This window comes from Mustela erminea, chromosome 9 (assembly GCF_009829155.1).
Source record: "Mustela erminea isolate mMusErm1 chromosome 9, mMusErm1.Pri, whole genome shotgun sequence".
Taxonomy (NCBI): domain Eukaryota; kingdom Metazoa; phylum Chordata; class Mammalia; order Carnivora; family Mustelidae; genus Mustela; species Mustela erminea.
In genome coordinates this window covers 100,078,033-100,094,313 of record NC_045622.1, presented here as the reverse complement: position 1 = coordinate 100,094,313, position 16,281 = coordinate 100,078,033, and the positions used below count along the sequence as shown (strand labels likewise).

Here is a 16,281-nt window from a genome sequence, read left to right as displayed (position 1 = left end):
TTTTGCCATAATTCTGCAGATGAGTAGCTTATAGCAATTTTACAGAACTTCTGACAGGTTTAGAATTCTGGTGTGAATTGCAATGTTGTGTTCACTGATATACTATCTTGTGTCTGTATGTTATAAGAAAAATTATACTTACCTGTTCATTTTGTGTTTTAATGTGATTTAAAAGGAAAATAGCTAATAGAATTCATTGGTAAACTAAACATTTGATCTCATCGTGTTAAAAATGACGTAAGTTGAGCCAGTGAGTAAAAATTCAAATCTTCCATTTAATTCTGCAGTGAGTGGCATCAACCTTTGACCCACCATCTTGTCACTGTCTTCTGATCAGCTGCTGGGAAATTATGCATTGCCATAAAATAAATATGAGACGGAGTTCACTTTCCTTGACTTGCACAACTGCTCACTTTTGTCATATTAATATGAATTATGAATTTATTAATATCTTCAAGTTTGTTCCATAAGGTACCAACATGAAGAATGTCACTGAAGTCACTATATTTATACTGAAGGGCTTCACAGAGAAGCCTGAGCTACAGATAATCTTGTTCTTCTTGTTTTTAGCAATCTATCTCTTTACTATGATGGGAAACTTACTTTTAGTTTTATTGGTCATTGGGGATTGCCGGCTCCACAACCCCATGTACTATTTTCTGAGTGTGTTATCGTCTGTGGATGCCTGTTTTTCCTCAGTAATTACCCCAAATATGTTAGTAGATTTTATGTCAAAGAATAAAGTCATTTCAGTCCCTGGATGTGCAGCCCAGATGCTTCTTGCTGTTACTTTTGGGACCACAGAATGCTTCCTCTTGGCTGCCATGGCTTATGACCGCTACGTGGCAATCTACAACCCTCTCCTCTATTCTGTGATCATGTCACCCAGAGTCTATGTGTCCCTCATCGTTGCTTCCTACGTTGGTGGCATTTTGAATGCTTCCGTACACACGGTGGCCACATTTAGCCTCTCCTTCTGTGCATCCAATGAAATTAGACACGTCTTTTGTGACATCCCTCCACTACTTGCCATTTCTTGTTCTGACACCCACACCAACCAGTTGTTGCTCTTCTACTTTGTGGGAGCTATTGAGCTAGTCACTATCACGATTGTTCTGATCTCCTATGGTTTCATTCTGTTGGCCATTCTGAGGATGCATTCTGCTGAGGGGAGGCGGAAAGTCTTTTCTACATGTGGTTCTCACCTAACTGGAGTGACAATTTATTATGGAACCATCCTTTTCATGTATATGAGACCAAGCTCCAGCTATGCTTTGGACCATGACATGATCGTGTCGATCTTTTATACAATTGTGATTCCCATGCTGAATCCCATCATCTATAGTTTAAGGAACAAAGATGTAAAAGAGGCAATGAAAAGAGTGTTTCAAAAAATTGGCTTATTAATTAATGATATTTTTCACACTAAACCATTAAATTGAATCAATGAAACATGAAGTACATTGTGTCCAGTTAAAGAAGTTGTGATAAAAATATTTTGTTTCTGTTTATTAGTGTCTTTCTAGTCTTCTTATTTGAAAAATAAAGATCATAAATAAAGGTTATTTATGTTCTATATGTTCTATATATGTAACAGCACCATGCATTTAGTACATAGTGCTATTTCTTCTATAGACAAGATTCATAGTTTCAGGATTCAAAAGATTCCAATGGAAGTGGAACCACTCACTGTATCACCCAGTGACCCGCACACATAATTTTGCTTCCTGTTCCTATAATCTTGCAGCTTCAGGAACGAAGATTAAAAGAGGTAATGAAAAATAATTTAAAGAGAAATTATTTCATAAATTAAGGACATTATTAGCTTTAAGTAAAACCAAAAAGTTTGTCCCTGCTTTTAAGAGCCTTGGTACATGAAATGAAAGAATACACTGATTCTTTGCCAACTGCATCATTTGGCTTTCAGAGTATAATTTAGAGAGTACTGAAAATCTTCTTTAAGTCATTAGCAGAAACAAGAGAGAGAGGAATACATTTAAAATGGTTTCCACCAGATTTGCTAATTTATTCCTTTTACTGAAACACATAGAGTTGTCAGGTTTTGAGCATGGATGATAAATAAGATGAAGACAAAATAAAAAGCAAAAAAAAAAAAAAAAAGAGAGGGAGAGAGAGAGAGAGGAAGAAAGGAAGGCAGGAAGGCAGGAAGGCAGGAAGGAAGGAAGGAGATTAGTTTTACCAGTTATAGCTATGCTGATTCTGAGATTCCATTACATTTTCAAGATGCAGAACTAGAATCCCAATAAATATTGTAGTGATACATGTGTTGTTATCTAGAAAGGAGATATTTGAAATTACAGCACTGGATGAGACTTAAAACAGTGTATAAGTAGGTGAAGGGTTTAAGAGCACACTTATCTTGGGGTGCCTGGGTGGCTCAGTGGCGTAAGCCTCTGCCTTCGGCTCAGGTCATGATCTCAGGGTCCTGGAATCAAGCCCCACATTGGGCTCTCTAATCAGCAGGGAACCTACTACCTGTCCCTCACCACCGCCTGCTTCTCTGCCTACTTGTGATCTCTCTCTGCCAAATAAATAAACTCTTAAAAAAAAAAAAAAGATTCACATTAAGACAAAAAAGAGTACACTTATCTTGACAAGCACTGAGTAATATATGTAACTGCTGAATTACTGTATGGTACACCTAAAGTTAAAACAACACTATGTTAAAGGCACTGTAATTACAATTTTAAATAAAAAATACATGTATAAAATTTCCACTTTCATTTAAGATGTAGAGAGCTGCAATAATGTTTTTTAAAAATCCAGATAATCTACAAATTTTAACTTTTCATAACTCTGTCAAAGAGCAGAGTTTGAAAACACCAAAGTAATCTGAATTACTTGGGGAGACAAGCTCCTCCAGGGAGAGAGGAGATAAATTAAGTGTTTTCACCTTCAGCAAAAGGTGGGGGAAAGATGTGGCCACCGTGCAAGAAGGTAGAAAAATATTAGCTAAATTAAGCATACATTCATATATATATATATATGTGTGTATACATATATATGTGTGTGTGTATATGTATATACATATACACACATTTAACATATACATACATATATTTTACATACATACACACATAACATATGTTAAATCCAGTAATTTGGGCTGTTGGGAAGAGCAGAGAAGCCTAGAAAGTGGATTTACCTTCACTCTAAGTGTTCTCTGCTGTTCCCAGCCAAGAATAGTAAGAATAGCTCATAAGAATAGTAATAAAAGCAGCTTTTCAAAAACAGGTATTCCCAGAGATTTAAATTACTAGGTTAAAAGGTCTAGTCGTCAGGGCACCTGAGTGGCTCAAGTGGTTAATGATCTGACTCTCAATTTCGGCTCAGGTCACGATCTCAGGGTTGTGAGAACCAGCCCACAACCAGCTCCACACTCAGCACCAAGCTGCTTGAGATCCTCTCCCTATCCTTCTGCTTCTCCCCATGTTCATCTTTCTTCTTTCTAAAATAAATAATCTTAAAAAAATAAGATCTTTGGAGAGAGTAAACAATATATACGTGAGTCTATATTTCGTCAACAGACAGAAACCACAAAGAAGTGTCCAATCATGGACATTCAACACACACCCAGACTCTCTCAGTATTAGAGACAAGCAATTCCTTCATCAGGTCATCAGTAGATCAAAAAAAATGAGGAAAAAAATTGGAAAACTTGACGATAAACAATAGGAATTAAGCAAACAATGAGAAAAAATGAGAAAAATGTATCTAACAATTGTGACATAATATCAAACAGTCTAATATACAGAACAAAAAATAGAGAAGGAATTAATCAGAAGAAATGTTTGAAAATATAATGGCCAAAACTTCTAAAATTAAGGAAAGGAAATACCAAACCATGAGTCAAAAAAGTAGACCCTAGAAAGGAAAAGTACAAAAAGCAAACAAATCAACCAATGAAACACACCTAGACTCATTAGTATCACTGATTAATAATAAAGATAAATAGAAAATTATGAAAGCACTCAGAGGAACATGCATGTCACATACAGAAGAGAAAATATAAGGATATAGCAGATGCCATAAGAAATGACTCACACCAGATATAATGAAGAAATACTTAAAGGAGTGAAATATAGTCACTATTAATCCCAAATTTAATATCCATAGAAATGTTTGGAATATATTAAAAAAAAAATAAAAACAAGGGGCACTTGGCCGGCTCAGCCTGTTAAGTATCTGCCTTCTTTAGCTCAGGTCATTATCCCAAGGTCTTGGGATGGAGCCGGGCCTTGGCCTCCCTGCTCAGCAGGGAGGCTACTTCTCCCTCTCCCTACTTGTGCTCTCTCTCTATCTCTCTGTCAACTAAATAAATAAAATCTTTTAAAAGATGTATAAACAAAATAGACTTTTTCAGGAAATAAATATACACACACTGAAATAAGTTATATCAAGCAAACTTGTGCTTCAACAATTATCCAGCCAAAAGAAGTATAACAGAAGAAAATATGTGTCTACACAAAGAAGTGAATAAAACTAAAAATATCTAAAATGAAGATAAATGTAACATATATTGGATATTTAATTATAATTTCTTTAAAGAGTAAATGAAGTAAAACTATGTTGATGCATTAATTATTGGATATATGACAAAAATAGAATAAAAAAATAGAGAAAAATGGGCTCTAAGCTTCTGACATTAAAAGTTATGCTGTATGTTATTCTAGGTTAACTGTATTATATTAAATATACATATTAAAATTCCAATGGCCACCATTGAAAAGAGAGAAGATACTCATTACCAATATCAGGAATGAAAAAAGGGCTGTCACTTAGTCCCCAGAAATATTAAAAGGATAGTAATAAAATATTACAAAGAACTCCTTATTAATAGTTTTGAAAATTAAATGAAATGTACAATTGCTTAAAGGTGATCTTATCAGAGGAAATGGGTGACCTGAATAGTCCTATATCTATTAAGTAAATTGAATTACTCCTTAGAAGTGTGTATGAAAAAAAAAAAAAATCAGGGAATTGTTTCCCCAATGTGAAAACCTCCCCTTTCTCTCAGACTGCAATGGGCAGAGTATTAGGTGACCCCTCTTTAATGATGCTGAAGAGGACCAGATCTAGGGGACACCAAAGCAACAATATAGAAGAAACCTTGGAGGCATCCAGAGACCCTAGCCCCCTAAACTCTACAACATTGTTACAACAGAGGGTACTTGTTTCTTCTTTGTTGAGACACTGTTTCTGAATCCCTTTGTTAGACACCAGACTCTGTGCCTTGACTATTGCAGGTTCTTTCTCCAAAACAATTCCATAGTCAGATAAATTGTTCTTTCTTCTTTCAGAATCACTCTTTCTGTAAGTAGGACTGTGCCTGCATGTTTGAGAAAATTTAGCTAGTCAAAATCACTCTGTCTTCCATCAGCAATTTTAGCGTATCAGAAACATGCACATTTTAACAGCCCTGGTGTTTTATTTAATGCTCTTTTACTATGATGATGAATTCTCTGTTTTCACCTCTGATAATAGTGGTATTCTCAGCCAGAGTGATGTTGAAGAATGTTGAGTTCCAGCGTGAATTTTTTCTTTAACATGGAGTGGCCATGAACCAGTTATGTAATCTCTTTGTGCTCCAGGTTTACTGTCTGCAAAATTCTCCCTTCAGAAACATTTATTAAGTCAGTATTCTGGGTGATGGGATACAACACTATACACAGTAAGTAAAAATCCTGGCTTATGATATAGGGGTAGTAGGGGAGGAATACAAGTAAAAAAGGATACAAGCTAAATATATAAAATGGTGGTTGGGGTGCCTGAGTGGCTCAGTTGGTTAAGAGTCTGACCCTTGAACTCAGCTCAGGTCTTGATCTCAGGGTCATGAGTTCAAGTCCCACATTGGGCTCCACGCTAGGCATGGTGCATACATATATATATATGTGTGTGTGTACACACACACACACATACACACACACACACATATATAATGTCAAATATATATATTTATTAGCTGGAGAGAAACTGTTATTGGAAACAAATGAAGCACAGAAAAGGGCAAGAAGGAGGTAAAATTTTAAATCAGATGGTAAGGGATTTTCTTATTAAGAAAAAAATAAGAAAGAAATATCGCATTTGCATTTGAAAAAAGTTTTAATACACATTTGCTTATGAAAAGGAAGTTTCAGGATGAAGAGATGAAGGGATAATTCTAGGCACTGTTGAGACTAATGTGCACAGGGAGAGCTAGGAGTGCATACATTTTTTTTTTTTTAAAGATTTTAAAGATTTATTTATTTTAGAGAGAGAGCAAGCACAAGCAGGGGGAGGAGCAGAGGGAAAGGGGTAAAGAGATAGAGAAGAAGTAGACACTTTGTTGAGCACAGAGCCTGATGTGGGGCTCCATCCCACAATCCTGAGATCATGATCTGAGCTGAAATTAAGAGTTGGATGCTTAAAGGTGCCCCAGGAGGACATGCTATTGAAACAAAGTAAATATGATGAACAATATGATGTTCAACAATACGATGACCAGGAATGAGTTATTAGATGTAAGGAGTGGAGACAACATCATTTTGGATCAGTGGGTTCCTGTAAAAGTTTTGCTTTTCATTCTTAGTAGGATGAGAAGTCTGGTTGGATTTGTAGAAGTGATATGATCCAATTTACTGTTTTACCACTCTAGCTTTTATGCTGAGATTAGATTCAAGAGAGCTAAGGTCAAGGGGCTGCAGCAGTGCTTCTGAGACTGTGGTCCTTCGGGCCAGTGTGGTGAAAGAGAACGTGCTGAGAGATAGACTCTGGATATATTTTGTTTTTAGGGTCCACATAGGATGCCGTTGGAGTGGATGTCAGGAATGTGACATAACAAGGCAATTATGGATTATTCTTACATCTTTGCCTGAAGGAATAGAAAGATTGCTTTCCACTATATGAGATTAACATTTGGATATTGCTAGTACCTATCTTGTGAAGATAAATTATGTTAATGTATACATATATATGCCTCTGAGTATTGTCTAGCATATAGTAAATCCTGAAAAATACATTATTGATATCATATAGATACTATATTTGTCAATTATTTGGAAGCAGACACAGCTTTTCCTATTTTTTTCATGATCTAGTCTACTCTTATTTTCTTTATCATATTTGTAATAAATAACATTTTTGTATGGCAAGAAGAATATATCTTAAATTATGTCTGGCCACATCCTATGTACAATATGGTATGCACTAATATAACAATTTCATAGGGTGAACACAAATAGTCTAAATCTTCTATTTCATGCATAGATTATATTACATATTTGTAATAACATACACACTTCTTAAATTATATTATAAAGAAGATGTGGTAACCCTACTTTAATTACAATTTATTTTAATTTAATTAGCATCTGTTCAACTTAAGTGCTATCTACAAAATCACAGAATCTCTTAGCCATTTTTGCCAACTCAAACCAACAGGATATATTTCCTAATCATAAAAGTATACATCAACAGAAACAACAGGTGAAAACATAGTTTATAGAAAAGAAAAATGAAAAGGCCTATAAATACATTAAATGACATAGTGAAGATGCAAAATGAATGGCCAACTATAAAAGCATATTATTAAGCAATAAATATTTATCATATACTTATTACTAATTACAAACAAAAACAAGTAACAATAACAATAAAGAGTCTAGACCACATGGATACCAAAGCAAAAATGAGTCATGATAATTTTAAGTGGAATGATATATGAGAATGGAAATTTTAAAATAAACTAAATGGAGGAAAATAATGCATATTTAAAAATTTGAATAGTTTTGTTGACATTTTCAGTTAGTGAAAAACTTTTAAACTTGTAACTTATAAAAGAGAAATTGTACTTTTGCATTTTATTTTAAACCTTTAGAAAGTATTTAGGAAAAATAGTAAACTATAGTTACATTTCAGAAATAAAAATTCTGTATTACTGGTTGAAATGAAAACAAATTACAAGAGTTTAAGCAAAAAAATCAAATTCTTGGAAAATGGAAGAATACACTTTTAACATCTACAAAGCAGAGAAAATGAAAACTAGCTCAGATTATGTAGAGGGAAAAAGGAAAAATAAAGGAAATTTCAGCAGTATGACTACAGTTTACGGGTTGCTACAAATTCTGAATTCACTATTATTTCCCGGTTTTACAACTCGTCTCTGTTAAAAAGATTAGAACAAGTGAGTCAAACATTTAATTCAAAATTTATTTTTAGTGACCGTAGCAAACCTATAAAACTTAGGAGAAACCTGTAATATAAACACACACACACACACACACACACACACACACACACACACGGAAAAGCAGCAGTTTCCTGAAGTTTATTGACAAGTTACGGAAAGGTAAGTTTTTTTAAAAAATATTTAGCAGGTAGCCACCAAAGAGATACCATTGCATACAGATTTTAAAATTGATGCATTTACATTTCAGATTCAAAGCATTTCAAGAGGAAAGTTCTTCATTCTTTTTCCCAAATATTCATACACATTCATCTCATATTTCAGTGACAAAGGCATTATCAAAGGTTAAGCTTGTAAGTGTATACAGAAAGCTGCTGAAAAGCACATAGAAAATGACAGAAATTTTACTTATGTAAGTAATATATGCATATGTGTTCATGACTGTAGATCCAGAGGAACACACACCAAGCTGTAATGACTGCTATGGTGTTTCTATCCCCTTCTTCTTGTTCGTGGTGTCCATGGTTAGCATGTTGCCCAATGTTAACAGACACCATTTTAAATTAAAAATTGTGAAGAGCTGAGTTTTTCCTTAGTTGTTTGTCAAATAAATTCGCCAAAAGTAATTTATAAAACACAAGGGAATATTCTCTTTTTTAAAGATTACTTATTTATGTATTTATATATTTATTTATTTTGGGAGGGGGAAGAGCTGAAGGAGAGGGAGAGGGAGAATTTAAAGCAGACTCCGCAGTGAATGTGGAACCTAATGCAGGGCTCAATCCCATGACCCTGAGATCATGACCTGAGCTGAAATCAAGACTGTGCACTTAACCAAATAAGCCACACAGGTGCCCCACAAGTGATTTTTTTTTTTTTTAAGAAAAAGCCATTGTGCATTAAAAATAGTACAGGAAGGGCAATGGGTGGCTCAATTGGGTAAGCATCTGTCTTCAGCTCAGGTCATGATCTCAGGATCTTGGGATAGAACCCTGCACTGGGCTTCCTACTCAGCTGGGAGTCCGCTTCTTCCTCTCCCTCTGCCTCTCCTCTGCTTATGTGCTCTCTCTCTCTCTTTTTCTGTCCGTCAAAAAATAAATAAAATCTTTAAAAAAATATTGCAGGAAAGTAAGCCTTCTAATGATACTGACCAGCATCTATTAGAACTCCCTTGAATGCTTTACATCCATTATCTGATTTAATCTTTATAATTAAGTCATTGGCCCTAGACTTATTATTTGTCTTGTGCAGTTGAGGAAACTGAGGCTGATCCATTAAGGGTTATACAGCTGAATGTTAGTAGATTTAAAATCCAAATCCTTGATTCCATAGAAATTTCTGGTAATTGCTGTATTTTTTTCTCCATATAGTAAATGAACTAGCTGAAACAGCTATCATTGTACCCCAAATGGAGCTCTTTTCCATAATAAAATTCCCTGAAGTTAGACAGTTAATGGAATTTGTATGAAACTGTTTAAAAGAAGACAACTATATTGTCTCATTTTGCATATCAGTTGCTCTTAAAAACACATATATTATTTTTTAAAGATTTATTTATTTACTTATTTATTATTATTTATTTATTTATTGGGAGAGGCAGAAGGAGAGGGAGAGAGAGAATTTCAAGCATACTCCACACTGAGCATGGAGCCCAATGAGGGGCTGGATCCCATGACCTTGAGATCATGACCTGAGCCAAAACTAAGAGTCTGAGGCTTAGCCCACTGAGCTAGCCGGGTGTTCCCAAACACATATATTTAGATCATAGATTTAAAACATACCTAATGGCTTTCTATTATAACTTGGAATTTCTAAAGACATCTTCCTGGAAATATCCAAGATCATATTTGGTGAAGTAAAGAATGGTTCGATGGAAATACAAACAAATTAAAGGATTCAGTTGGTTTTGGAGACAAAGGAAATACACTGTAGAGAGAATGATTCAGGATGAGCTTAAAAGTTTAGCATTGCTTGTTTCAAGTGCTCAGAGCCCTCTCCCTTTTGCATGACTCTAATGAAAGCATTTTTCACTTCTTTGTTCCTAAGGCTATAAATGAGTGGATTCAGCATGGGGATCACAATAGTGTAAAAAACAGAAGCCACTTGATCCTTTCCCAAGGAGTAAGAACTACTTGGCTTTAAATAAGTAAAAATCATAGTGTCGTAAAAGATAGTGACTCCTAGGAGATGAGAGGCACACGTAGAGAAGGCTTTTTGCTTTCCTGACGTGGAAGTAATTTTCAGGATAGTCGATAGAATGGACACATAGGACACAGATATCGTGATAAGAGACACCATTAGGGTGGAGCCAGCGACAATAAATATCATGATCTCTATGTCATTTGTGTCCGTGCAAGACAGGGCTAAAACTGGGGATGTGTCACAGAAAAAGTGATGGATTACATTGGAGTCACAGAAATGCAATCTGCTCATGCAAAGCTAAAGCCAATCGAATAGGACGCAAAGACGAGGGAACAGCAGAATCTCATGGACATAACCACTGGGTAGTGCAGAGGATTGCAGATAGCAACATAGCGATCATAGGCCATGGAGGAGAGAAGGAAACATTCTGTGGCCCCCAAGAAAACGAAAAAGTACATCTGGGTGAAGCAGCTCACATAGGAAATATACTTGGTGGAGGTCAGTAAGTTCTCTAAGGTTTTCGGTAGGATGACAGTTGAGTAACTAAGGTCCAGAAATGAGAGGTGACTGAGGAAAAAGTACATGGGGGTGTGCAGCTGGAGATCCAGGCGGATTATCAGTACCATCCCTGCATTTCCCAGCATGGTAACCAGGTATATGAGCAGAAACAGCACGAAGAGGATTCGCTGGACCTCTTCAGAATCTGTCAACCCCAGAAGGATGAAGTCAGGCACCTGTGTGTTATTCTTTCTACCCATAGTGCCAGCTGCTGTGCACTGTAAAGAAATCAAATTTGATATTTAGCAGGAATGACTTCAAAAGGGTTTGTGTTTATAGGAACCACATGCCATATTTATAATGTTTCTAGAAACTCGTGATGAGTGGTTTAAAGACCATGACTGAAAAACAATCTTAATTGGATTGCCAACTATAAAAGTAGACATAAATTGACATTTAAATACAATATAATTAAAACTACTATATCAAATAATTAAAATGAGACTGATCCAGTTCTAAATACTTCTTAATGCATTTAGTTCTTGTGAGACTCTTCTTCCATAAGTGTCACTGTTAGCCACAATTTTTAAGACAAGAAAAAGGGCACAGTTTGAGTAACTTATCCAGAGTCAGTGCTACACAGTGTTAGCACTCTGATTCTACCGAGATAGACTGTCTCCAGAGAGCATGCATATAATACTATATTCCTGCTTACAATAAATTTCAGCAAACCTGGAAAAAAGTTGGGTATACAACAAATGGTGATATAAAAACAAGTTTTAATTATTGTGTCTTTTTTTCAATATTATTTAATACAAATTACAGATTTCAAATTTAGGGGACTTTAATAAGATATAGTAAAATTATAGACCACATGTTAGTTTTAATTTTTAAAAGATAAGATATTTTCTTAACCTGATTATTCAAAATTAACTATGTTCTTTATTTATAGACTCTGATTCCATTAACTCTATATTTCTGATTTCACAAATCCTGGCATTATTTAGGGTAAGGTCTAAATGAGAGGTATATGCATACTATTCTGCTAATGTTCCCATTAAATTCAATCCTAACTGAAGACCTCTAACTTTGAGAGAATAATACTTACTGTGAACCAAATTTGGAGGAAAAAAAAACCTTTCCAATATTATCTGCTTAGAAGTTTGTCAACCTCAAGTTTTTCCCACAAATCAAATTTGATAACCATTTGAGTTGAAAATTTCTGTGATATACTACTTCTTTTTTCTGAGATAAGTTCTTTTTAAATTTTAGTGTATTCATTTTCTTTTATTGTGAGACAAATATTAATCAACCTAGAAATCTTGTTCAGGTCTTGGTCAAATGGAAAATTTGCCAGGAAATTATTTCTAAAAAGAATACCAGGAAGCTAGAGTGAACATAAGCAGAGCAGAGTATGTCTTGCACTGATAATTCCAGGGCACCTCATATACAGGGGACTGACGATAATCTGATGTATGGTCATCCCTGTGGACCAATTTCCAAGGAAGATTGCTTGGCATGTTTCCAAGAACAAAAGTTCAAGGACTAAATGTGGCTATGTTCGGTTTGAGAAAATAATTGCCTTTTCCCTTAGAAGCCACACAGTGAAAAGCCTGATGGTTTTGATGAAGTCCCAGAACCTAAGTCAGGTTCGGTGGGGTGAGGAGGTTCGGAGCCGACGACTAAAGAAAGAATTCTTAAGACGTCATTGGTGCAAAATGGTGGTTTATTAAAGCACGGGGACAGGGCCCGTGGGCAGGCAGAGATGCGGCCACCCCGGGTTGTGAAGGTGGGCATGTTATATACCCCACGGTTGGGTAGGTGAGGACAAAGGGGTGTTCAGAAGGGCTATTGGGGCAAAGAATACTATCAGGATATTGAAGGCTTAGTTGCTATCGAGTAAAGACAATTGGAAGTCTGGTGGAATGTTCCATTCCTGCTATCAAGCATCCTTGTTAATAAGATTTAGGTTTAGAAGAAATTTAACTTTATTTACTTTTCCTTCTACCTCCGCCTCCTTTCGTTTCTCATGGAGGGGAGGGTGACATTAGGGCTATTGATAAGGTAACTTCTTTGTTCTAAATCTCAAGGACATTTGCAAACCAAAGGAGACTCCTACCTTGCAGGACTGTGATCTCTGCAAGATAAGCATTTGTTCTTCTTTTAGGGCAGTCAGAGGTGCCTGTGGAATGCTACACATATGGAGGGGAGCAGATGAAAGTGGGGGGATGCAAGGTGCCAGCTTTTGCTTTGTCTTCAGCCAGCCTCTTGCTCCCTCATCATTCCCCCCTGAACAATTTTGACCCTTAAATCTTTAAGGTGGTTGAAGGTGGAAGGTCTCATCTTCTGTAACTTCTTCATGCTGAATAGGGGCGTAGAGCTGTCCCTACCTGCTCGGGTCAATATTGATCAGGGTAGGAACGTATAGGGGAGTTACGAAAGGTAGAGGCAGCTGAATCCAGCGCTGACAGTGAAGAGGCGTCCTCGCGCGCAACCAGGATCGTCTGTCATGGTGAAGTCATTGTAGCAATGGAGTCTCGGCACCAAGTAGAGAAACATGGAATAAAGCAACATATTAAAGTTAATAAGGCGATAAGAATGAGAAGCCCGAAAAGGAGATTTGGCCATAGTCCTCCTTCAAACCAGGAACCTAACCATTCACTGAGAGAGAGAGAAGGATCTTGTAGGGCCTTAATCTGGGTATTCATGTCTTTTATTAGTCCTGTTACATTTTTGTGATAGTCTGGAATGTACACACAACATTCTGTCTTGATAATTGCACATGTGCCACCCGGTGCTGCTGTCAGGACATCTAAGGCCATCCTATTCTGTAGGACTGCCTTGCGTATTTGTGACACTTCGGTATTAAGTAGGGAGATGCTGTTCAGTGAGTCATTGAGTGCCTTTGTAGTATATTTATTAAGGGCTTCTACATGCCACATGACATCCTCTAGTCCCACAGATGGAACAAAAATGGATGCTAAGTGATCATACCTTTTAAAAACAGATCGTGTCCATCTTTGTTTCAAGTTGGGGAGATTAGCTGGGGTTGCAATGGTTTTAGTAATGCGCCCATGAATCCAGGCAAATCCTAAAGTACAGCGACCTATCCACCCTGGAGGAAGCCAGGGCCACAGGTTGGTTCCACATATCCAGTGGGTTCCATTTGGAGCTGGCCATCTGATGCCAGGTCGCCTTGCCCAGTCAGTAGCAAACCAGTCAGTAGCCTGGAGTACTATTACTTGGGAACACATTTCTAGTGATAGCCATCCCAGATATCGTGTGTTCTTTGCCCAAGTATCACTCGTATGATTTCTTTGTTCCTAGCATAAAACTGCATTTTGAGTGAGCTGTCCAATGGGTGTGGGTATGAAACACAAATATGCATCCTAGATTTGATATACACCATCCTTAGTATAGCGATAAGGAGGGTTTCGTAACTTAGGCCCATATTTGATTGGGGAGTTATGGCTTGATAGCAATCCCCTTTCCTTCCAAATAGCTCCATGGGCATGTAGTACCAGGAAAGCATATTTGGAGTCAGTATAAATGTTAATTCTTAGGCTCTGGCAATTGCAAAGTGCTAGTGAGCACTATAGCATACCTAGCTGTTCTTATTTTTTCTATGAAAACTATTGTCATCAGAAAACCAACTGTCAGTCGTATTTTTAACAGGGGCATCTTAAATCTGGACAAATAGAGTAAGCAAGATCAATAACCTCTTTTGCTCTATAGAGAAAGAAGTACAGGTCAGGTTCAGGCATACAGGTAACTAGGTTTAAAGTTTGACAAGTTTTAAGTATTATTTCTGGCATATCTGTTAGTGTAGCCCAGTATTTAATAAGTTGGCCTCCATCATCCATTTGTGGCCTTTGGCTTCTAAGACAAATCTGGACCTGATGTGACATCATTACAGTCAAGGACTGTCCCATAGTGAGCTTTGAGGCTCCTTTTATGAGGGCTGTTCTATGCTTAGCTAAAGCATATATTTGCAATTGCACCTCAACAGAGGTGGCCTCTAGGATAAATATGACTAAGGGATGAAACCAATAAGAAGACCTTTGAGTGGTCCAACCTTAACAATATCCTGATTACAGAGGATCATTGTCAAGTGGGAGAAAACTTGTCAAGAGATATGGGGAGTCCCCCATGAATCATCCAATCGACTCATAAAGAAAGTGGGGTCATCCATTATCTCCACAAGTCCATAGTTAATCCTATGGAGTGCAACAGGTTGGCTTTTAGGCAATTTCATTATTCCAGTTGTTTAATCATGTGCCGTGGGGTCTGCTAATATCCCCACAAAACAGTAAGATCGACTAAAGAAGCTATTGTGTAACTTCTCTGAAGTTTACCTCAAATTGTTTAGGTTAGGTAAACAACATTTAAAGACAATCAAATCTAGAATTTAACACCCATAAAGGTGTGTTACTAAAACATATTTTTTTTTCTCTCTAAAATAACCCTCATTTACAGAGATAGCCAAATCAGGACTAATTCACTTGTGAAACAAGTCCAGTTTTAACAAACTCTGCCCATTATTTACATAAGCTCAGCAAGAACAGTGAGTGTGATCAATAGATCTTTTAGAATCTGCTTTGCTGGAACTTTGTATAAGGAATCTCTAGGTTGAACTTTTAGTAGCCTCTCCGGGCCAGAAGCCAAGCCCTGTACTTGCCATCAGGCATTCCTGCAATACCTTTGGGCGAATTCCTCTTCCCGAGACTGCACCTACCAAGGAGTGACATTCTTTACTCACCTGGTGAGGCTGCTGGGAACTCTGTAAGCAAGGTATCAGGCCAACAGTCCCAAGGGGCTTTATGGCTCCAGGTTTCATAAAGTCAACCTTAGTTCCTTTAAACTGTCTGCTCATATCTGAGTCTTTTCAAATATGACATCCCAGTCAAAGCCTTGGTAAAATAACCAGTGTTTCCAATTACAAGGAAAACAGATTCTTATTGAACTTATGCAAATGACTGATTGCCGTGGAAGAAAGAATACTTACTAAGACCTTTTGGTTTCAGAGGGTTCAGATAGAGAGAAAAGCTTGAATGCTTTGAGCACTTTCACATCTCTGTAAGTTACAGATAACTTAAGAAAAAGTATCCCTAGTCTGGAAGAGCAAGCATTAGAGAGAACCAGCAATGTTTAAAGTAAGACAAAACATTAAGAGACACAACACTATAATCTTTTAGGTCATTTAGTCCCATGTTACTAATTCTGGTGAATGTGGCTTTAGTCAGTTTTGGAAATTCTTACCCATTTCAGTTTTAGGATTTTCAAGCATATCAAATATCTGTATTTGTCCTGAAAGTCCTTTATAGGAATCTCCTTGAAGATAAAACTCATTTTACAAGAGAATTAAAACAATTATAAATGACAAAAACTCAGAATGGATATGGTTAGAGCTAAAGAGACACAGGAGTTTACAATTTAGCTGCAAGGAAATCAGGTTA

The 16,281-nt window shown here is 36.7% G+C and overlaps 2 protein-coding genes across 2 annotated transcripts; one reads left to right on the top strand and one right to left on the bottom strand.

Moving 5' to 3' along the window:
- Nucleotides 1–419: 419 nt before the first annotated feature.
- Nucleotides 420–1,442, top strand: LOC116599929 (olfactory receptor 5T2-like). The gene has a single exon (XM_032359864.1). It carries the CDS (start codon nucleotides 480–482, stop codon nucleotides 1,440–1,442), a length of 963 nt encoding a protein of 320 aa, XP_032215755.1. The 5' UTR covers nucleotides 420–479.
- Nucleotides 1,443–10,138: 8,696 nt separating this feature from the next.
- Nucleotides 10,139–11,085, bottom strand: LOC116599928 (olfactory receptor 8H1-like). The gene is given in 2 exon segments (XM_032359863.1): nucleotides 10,139–10,620; nucleotides 10,623–11,085. Coding segments are annotated over 2 exon segments (945 nt in total).
- Nucleotides 11,086–16,281: the final 5,196 nt, after the last annotated feature.

What these genes read in the sequence shown, in the direction of transcription:
- LOC116599929 (XM_032359864.1), top strand. Translation starts at nt 480, where the DNA reads ATGAAGAATGTCACTGAAGTCACTATATTTATACTGAAGGGCTTCACA.